At 44.3% G+C, this 8,077-nt stretch overlaps 2 protein-coding genes across 6 annotated transcripts in view; one reads left to right on the top strand and one right to left on the bottom strand.

The window, feature by feature from the left end:
* CEP63 (centrosomal protein 63) overlaps positions 1-215 on the bottom strand; it is a 55,425-nt gene extending 55,210 nt beyond the window's left edge. The window contains exon 1 of one of the 2 annotated variants that reach the window (XM_032869657.1): positions 164-215. The gene's annotated coding sequence lies outside the window, so the exon portion shown is untranslated. The other variant, XM_032869649.1, reaches the window with a different exon arrangement.
* On the top strand, positions 72-7,290 carry ANAPC13 (anaphase promoting complex subunit 13). 4 transcript variants are annotated; one of them, XM_032869661.1, is made up of 3 exons: positions 72-179; positions 2,785-2,910; positions 7,108-7,289. In XM_032869661.1, exons 2-3 carry the CDS (start codon positions 2,812-2,814, stop codon positions 7,231-7,233), a joined length of 225 nt encoding a protein of 74 aa, XP_032725552.1. In that variant the 5' UTR covers positions 72-179; positions 2,785-2,811; the 3' UTR covers positions 7,234-7,289. The 4 variants fall into 4 exon arrangements, with proteins under 4 accessions (XP_032725552.1, XP_032725550.1, XP_032725551.1 ...); XM_032869659.1 differs by lacking the exon at positions 72-179 and adding an exon at positions 195-259 and having other exon boundaries at positions 7,108-7,290; XM_032869660.1 differs by lacking the exon at positions 72-179 and adding an exon at positions 467-547 and having other exon boundaries at positions 7,108-7,290.
* The last annotated feature ends 787 nt before the right edge of the window (positions 7,291-8,077 follow it).

Below are 8,077 nucleotides of genomic sequence, written 5' to 3' on the forward strand. Positions count from 1 at the left end.
AGACTTCCCGCCGTTACCTCCGGCCGGGGGCGCGCACGCGCGTCACCGCCGACCCGACGTCCAGCCTCCGGCGTCGCCACGTTCGTTCCGCCCACCGCCCCCTCACTTTGAATTGAAGAAGTGTCCTCCCAGGCCTCCCCTCCGTGCAAGCATATGGGCTCACCCACATCCGGGGATCGGTGAGAAAGGCGCGTGGGTCACGTGAGGCTGAGGGGGGCGGGGCTGTGTGGAAGCGGGTGCGGCGCTGGGTTCGGCGCGGGTAAGGTTTTCCCGCGCCCCGAGTCTTGGTTTTGGAGGTCCGGGGACGCGTGGGTTCCTTAGCGTCGCCCTTTCCAACCTTCCGTCAGTTGAGGCCGATGTCTCACTTCATCTTCACAATCACTTTCCTTTCCGCACGCCATGGACAGTGGAAGGGCACTAGCGAGGCAGTTCTGGACCTCCCCTCTTCCACATTTGGTAGATCCAACCGGAAGCCGGGACGGGGGCGGGCCCACACTTGTGTACGGATGGTGGTGGCCTGCGAGGGTCAATTCTAGCTAGGTAGACGGTCATCTCGTTTATTTCGTGTGACTATACGTTTGTAGAATTGCAGAGCACAGGAGTCGGGTGACACGTGCCGCGGGTTTGGAAAAACCTTGTAACGGACAGTGTGACAAGCTCCCAGTTGGGACCATTCGCTGCACCAGGGGAGCTAAGGGACTCCAGGAAGGACGGGTACCGTGCTCCCCCTGGGTCTAGGAGCAGACCTCCTGCAGGAGATGACCTGGGAGCCAAATTTTTTAGACTGGAGTTTAGCTGGAAACAAAAAAATTGTAACGAGCGTTCTAGGCATCGGAACTGTTACATGTGTAAGAAAAGTTTGCTCAGGAAGGTGGTAGTGTTTCATTCTGTCGAGTGTGGCAGGTGCTTTGGACAGTGGCTGTGTCCTGGACGTTGGCTGTCTTGATGCTTTCCACCCTGCCAGCCCCTGAAGAGTGAAGGCACTGTAGGGCCTGACTCTGGAAATGAGATGTTAGCCAGATGAGCTGACACCAGTGTTGAGTTTGAAAGGAAAATAAGCGTTACTGAGGAGGAAAAAGGCTTTTAAGTGCAAAGGCTGGAAAGTATGGCAGGGTTAGTGGTGTTTGGGAAAGGGACGGTGAGAAAAGATTGAGGCCAAATTTGGGAAAGATGTGCTGCAAAAAAGCACATCTTTGGGAAAGAGTCTGCAATATTTACACATAATAATTGTAGACACTGATACCTGAGAAATCTGTTACAAAGACTACCTGACTTGTTAAGTGGATCATAAAGACAAGAAGGAGACATTCAAGGGCCAAATGCTCACTGAGGCTTGAAAAAACTTGACAGAAAGGTGGAATCTGTGTATGACTGGGAGAATTAGCTAGTTCTGATCAACTGGAAAAATGAGGGTATCGCAGGGGACAGAGCAGCAAGGACACAGGACTGGCAGCAGGAAAAAGGGCTCTTGTGGGACAGGAATTCCAAAAATATAACTGGAACTGTGTGTACATTTTCTAAAGACAATATCCTTATACTTGTTTTGAGTTTTCCATGGGGTAGTGCTGGATTAATTCTTGAGTGAAACATCAAGGCTTCAACTGTTTCACTGGTAGCCAAAATTGCTGGGCACCTTCTGCTTCAGTTTTGCCTGACTCTTTACCATGGGGTTAAAAACTCTTATCCAACCCCAACCTGTAATAATTATTACCCAGGCATTAGGGCTATTATGCAGTCATGCTACTGGGGCCAAGCATAGGTCTGTATGAAGGAGTTGGAGTCCACCCCTAAAGATTGTTCCTTTTATGAATGCTCCTAGCCTCAGAAACTAGGAGTGACTGGGAGTTCCTTTGGTGCCCCTGGCTTCCAGGCCATCAGGATGACTGCTTTGTGGCAGGGAACACAGTAAAGTGAACCTATGATGGAGCAGCAGAGCCCGCACTAGGAAACAGAATCCAGAGGTAGGCTGCAGATGTTTAGGAGAAAAAGTAGTCAGTCATGGCCAAGGAGCTAAGTAATATCTTGACCACTTGGTCCAGGCGTTGAAGGGAGTACAGCATTAAAAGAGGAAAGAACCCCAAAGGGAAGCAGAAATGAGCAGCTGTTGGTCCAACAGCTGAGGTCCTGCTGCTGTTGTTCACCTGCTTCAGGTGCTCCTTTCAGAACTTGGATTGGGCACTATTTTAAGAAAGACAGTTTCCTTTAAAAGTTGAGCTGAGGATTTCTGTCAGCCCTGTGGTTGGTCACTTTGTATAGCCCAGTTCATTATCTCAATACGTTCATTTAGCTCCTGTGCCTAGGAATGCTAATATTAAAGCTGAGGCAGGTAGAGACTTTTTTGTAAAACATAGTGCAGAAAAAGGCTAACAGGGACAGAGAGGAGACTTGGTTATTAATTAGGGATTCATTGAAGGCATTCTGAACAGGGAAAGGTGAATATGCAAATTAGGAGAGAAAACCTATGTTTAGATATACTGTGGCCTTGTACACAAGGCTTCTGTCATGCTGTGACACTGGTCTGTCAACTAGGCTATGTCTGCTGTCTGTCCTGTATGTGCTATAAAGCATCCATGGGTTGGGGGAAGGGAATGGGCAGTAGGGAGAGACTGGGATCTTAGAACTAGATTGTCACCTGACCCAGATGAGAAGATGAGTCTTTCCCATTTCCCAGGGTGGTGTTATACCAAAAGATACATGAAGGCTAAAAAGCCTGGGGAAGCCTAATGCTCGATTACATCACCTCCTCAGCCTTCATGCTTAAGAAATAATCTCTTTGACTTACAGATCTGACAAGATCAAAGCTGCAGAAGAATGGACAGTGAGGTACAGAGAGATGGAAGGATCTTGGATTTGATTGATGATGCTTGGCGAGAAGACAAGCTGCCATATGAGGATGTTGCAATACCACTGGTAGGCTATAGTTTGTGCCAAGGATGGTGGGTTAAAGGTATGATCTGGTGAACCCTACTAGAAGTAGGATGTCAATGGACAAACTAGTAGGGCAAAGAAATCCACAAAGATGTGGATTCCTATAACTCTAGAAGACACTGAATAGTTTGACTTTTTATTTGAAGAGAACTGTAGTTCAGAGAGTTGATATGAGGAGCTCAGTTAGGGGTCATGCCAGGACTGGACTCAAGACTTCTGAGCCATGTTCCGTCTGCCACACCAAAGTTAGTAAACCAGATGAGAGTTCAGTGTACAAAAGATAGAGAGGAACAAGAAGCAATGGCATTTACAGTATATTTCTTATTTGTCTACCTGTGATTGATCATTTGCTATTTTTAGAGACATTCTTGAAACACACACCTATCCTAGTTTTCCTGGAAAATGTTTGGAAGACAGCTGGGTTTTCTCTTGGATTTAGACCAAACAGGTCTTGGGACATACTCTTCTTTCCCAATCTCTAGAGAATGCTCCTGCAGGGAGTTTCTTGACCCTCCCATAATAAATAATCTAAAAGTTGTGCATTAATTTTTATTTTCAATCCTATTTATGTCGTAGAGGCCTAACAAAAAACACAGAGAACAGACTCCAGGGATTGTTTATCTTCAGATCATGCCAAGTGCCCTGAGAAGAGCTGTTAATAAAATGCACCTTCCAAGTAGACTGCTGCTGCCTACTGAGAAATAAAATTCCGCTCACCCACATTTTCATTTAAGACTAAGAGATGATACTATGCTTAGTGAATAATACACATATCAGATAATAGGTCACAGCTTAGTTCAAGTTTAGAAAAACAGTGAAAAGTGAGTGCACAATGAGAATTCTAGCTGCCACTTATTCAATACCAGTTTTATGCCACGGACTAAGGTTGAAATTTGACATATGTTATTTCTAACTGTTTAAATACTCTTACAGGGGCACCTGGGTGGCTCGGTGGGTTAAAGCCTCTGCCTTTGGCTCAGGTCATGATCCCAGGATCCTGGGATCAAGCCCCACATAGGGCTCTCTGCTCAGTGGGGAGCCTGCTTCCTCCTTTCTCTCTCTCTCTCTGCCTGCCTCTCTGCCTACTTGTGATCTCTATCTGTCAAATAAATAAATAAAATCTTAAAATTAAAAATAAATAAATAAAAATAAATAAATAAATAAATACTCTTACAAAGGTAGTGGTGTTATCTCTATTTTACAGCAAGGGAATAGAATCAGAGAGGAATTTGTGCAAAGCTGGGTAGCCGATAAGTTAGACTTCACATTTAGGTCTGTGTGAAGGCTCCAGATCCTGCCTTGCAAACTTTTGTTTTTTCACTTGGCAGGCACAATTCCTGCCCTTGGGGATCTAGAGAGACAACACATAGAAATAAGTAATTACAGTAATAGATGTTATAAGCCAGGTTGTGAATAGTGACGTAGGATAAAAAGTGGCTGATGCCTGTTGAGCATCAGGAAAGACTTCAGAGAGATGTAATATTTAAGCTGGCCATAAGGGAGGGCCAGAAATGTAGTGGGGGTAGACAAGGGCACTCTAAACAGAGAGGACAGATGTGCAGAGGCTCAGAATTTTGAAAGGCTTTGGGAGATGGTGAGACATTCATTGTGAACAGAGACTATATTTGTCATCTAAGGTAGGCAGAAAAGATGGGCTTGGACCAGATTTTGAGACAAGTATATGACGCCATGCTTAGACTTCATTCTGAGGATAACCAGGAATGAGTGGTTTTCAAATTAGAAATCTGCCACACTCAAATTTGAGTTTTAGAATGTTCAGAAGGGAATTGTTAGGGAATGTGTGCCATGGAGAAGGGGGCGAGTGATAGGGCAGAGGGACCAGTGAGGAAGTGATCGCAGTAGTATGGGGAGGAGAACCTGAACAAAGGCAAGTAGGTGGAGGGGAACTGCTGAATTTTGCAGGCATATGGCAGGATTTGGGGACCACTTCTGTGGAAGGGGTTGAGGGAGAAGGAAGTTTCCAGGTTGTAGCCTGGCCTTCTTGTTATTCTGTGTCTTTTCCTGTTTCATGACTCTCAGGGAATGTGCACTGGTTAGCTTTTGTTGCTGCCTAACAGATCTCCCCCAAACAGAGTGACTTCAAACAATAGCTGTTTATCTCATGATTTTGTGACTCAGCTGAGAGGGTCTTCCAGTCTTTCCAGCTCGGCTGATCCCTGCTGGACTTGCTGGTGTTCTGCAGTCAGTCGGCAGGCCAGCTGGAGGCTGGGGGATGAGGAGACTTTTCACACATCTGGTAGGTAGCAGGTCAGCTGGGATGATGAGGTCAAAGCCTCATTATCCAGCAGACTAGCCTAGACTGCACCTGGCCATCTCAGGGTTCCAAGAACAGCAAGAGAAGGACTGTGAGGCTTCATGGAGCTTAGCCAAGAATGGGCCCAAGGACACTGTGGCTGCTCTCTGCTAGCCAAGGCAAGTCACTCAGTCAGTCCCAATCTGAAATTGGGGAAATAAGACTCTGCCTTTTCATGGGAGTAGCTGCCAAGAATTGTGGCCAATTTGCAATAAGCCATAATTGATAGTTGTGTTTATGATAGTTTATGATACTTTGTGTTGGTTTCAAAGCACGTACACATTTTTTCATCTTGGCATTCAGTGTAAGAGACAGTAGTGACCAAATGAAAGATACTGTTTTAGAAGTTATACCACGAAGGGGTGCCTGGGTGACTCAGTTGGTTGAGTATCTAACCCTTGGTTTTAGCTTAGGTCATTATCTTTTGGTCCTGGGATCGAGTCCAGCATTGGGCTCTGGGCTTAGTGCACTCAGAGTCTGCTTGGGCACACACACACACACACACATGCTCTCTCTCTCTAACCTTAACCCTAGCCTTAACTCTCTCTCAAAATAAATAAAATCTTAAAAAAAAAAAAAAAAAGAACACATACCACAGATGAGATGAAATTAAGTTACTTGTCTGTCAGTTAAATAATTCACAAACCAAGGACTTGTTTGTGCTTTGTGAGCTATAAATAATTATTGGAACCAAACTTACTCTTTAGGTTTGAATGTATGATTGCTCTACAGTAAATGATAGTTCTTTGTAATTCATACAAATATGTTTGAGTCTCAATATTATGTTTATAAAACAACATATGTGCTCAAAACAACATGTGTTCAGATACATTTGTACATGTTGTAAGTCACTTTATATATATTGAGCATATTTTTGAAAGAGAAAAACATTCATGTGCTGCAAATTGGAATCAGTGCGAAATTGAAAGTCTCTATATTGAATAACAGTTTGTTGCCCCCCAAAAAAGTATAAATTGAAATAATTGAAAAGAGATATATTGGTGTCAGTAAACTCCAGTATAAAGCAGACTCCTGGTAATAAGAAATTTAAATTTAAAATATACGGAAACTACCAAAAGTTCTTACCACACCCATAAAAACATAGTTAACTATATGAGGTGACAGGTATGTTAACTAGCCCTATCGTGATAATCACTTCATGTATGTATGTGTCGAATCATCGTGTGGTACACCATAAACTCACACAGTGTTCTATGTAAATTAAAGTTCAAGCTGAAAAAAACACTATATGTCACATTCCCTAGTAAGTGTGGTCCATGGCTTACCATTCTAAGACAGATGCTAGCAGGGGAGGAACCGGTCATTTGCCAGGGTTTGTGTTGCTGTGCTCTAGCACTAGGGTGACACCTCACCTAGTATGTTAACATTTTCAGCCCTCACCACCCACCTCCGTAAGAACATAGGCATGATGGGCACGGGATAGTTTGTTAAAATACATTTCTTATACTTAAGGAATATTCCAGCAAATGTGGTATTCAATGAAAGCAGCCTCCCAAAAAAGGACTTAGTATTGGGTCTTGTCGGTGAGCCCAGCCTCTAGTAATAAGAGCAGCCGTTCCTTGAGCATCAGATGGCTGCCTGCAGGGGTGAGCACTCCATCTCAGTTACCCCATTTAGTTTCACAGCTGTCCTCTGAGGTGATGGCTACTCTTTCCTCTGATTGCCCAAGAGGAGATAAAAGGTCCGTTCATCCTAGTTCTTTCTTTAGGATAGATTTCTGTCCGTTATACTGCCTGTTTCTAAGAACTCAGAGGTTTGATTTCATTTCTAAGTGCTCTTGAGTTTTAAGGGGTTTCTTAATGCAGAGTGTACCAGCATTCTGAATGTCTATTGTACCTTTGCAGAATGAGCTTCCTGAACCTGAACAGGACAACGGTGGCACCACAGAATCTGTTAAAGAGCAAGAAATGAAGTGGACCGACTTGGCCTTACAGTATCTCCATGAGAATGTTCCCCCTGTGGGAAACTAACACCTGGCTCCTTTCTCATGGACAGGTTTTTGAAAAATACATAGATACAAAATGTTTTCTTTCTGTCTCCTCATTCAGATCTTGACATGATAAATCTACACTAAAAAATATACACCCAACTAGTTTTTGTGACAACAAAATGCAGTGTGAAAACACCAGAATGAGAAACCGGTTGAGATTTCTCAGGAATGCAGAATATTTGGCCCTTTGAACCAAAAGTTCTTCATTCACTAGCTTGTGTTTGAACATGACTGGTTCAACATTTGCCTTTCACTCTGATTTTGCTTTACTGTCAGAGTTGTGTCCCATGACATAGGTGACTGAAGAGATGAGAGGGCTGGGCAAAGACAGAGGAGCCAGGTGTGAGGGGACTGTTAACTTCTCACATGCCTCCCTCTGAACAGCGGTGTAGAGCCCCTCACTGTAGGATGGATATCTGGGATTGTTGCGATTCCTCAGATCCCCTGTGGCATTTTCAAAATTTGGATAAATTCATAGATTAAAGGTTATCTGACAGGTACTTCTGCTCTGTACAAGTTAATTAGGTGCCATCGGAAAGGACCTTTGGCTATCTGGACCACTAGTTTTATTCAGTAACAAGATTTTGTGTTTTCACAGCCCTTTCGGATACAACGGAAACACCATGAAGAACATGTTCAGTTATACATGTATATAAGAACTTGTATTTTGAGGGGCACCTGGGTGGCTCAGTCGGTTCAGCATCCGACTCTTGATTTCAGCTCAGGTTATGATCTCAGGGTCCTGGGATGGAGCCCCAGGTCGGGCTCCATGCTCAGCAGGGAACCTGCTTGAGATTTCTCTTGCCCTCTGCCCTTCCCCCCAC

This window comes from Lontra canadensis, unplaced genomic scaffold, assembly GCF_010015895.1.
Source record: "Lontra canadensis isolate GAN:19392208 unplaced genomic scaffold, GSC_riverotter_1.0 scaffold38, whole genome shotgun sequence".
NCBI lineage: Eukaryota > Metazoa > Chordata > Mammalia > Carnivora > Mustelidae > Lontra > Lontra canadensis.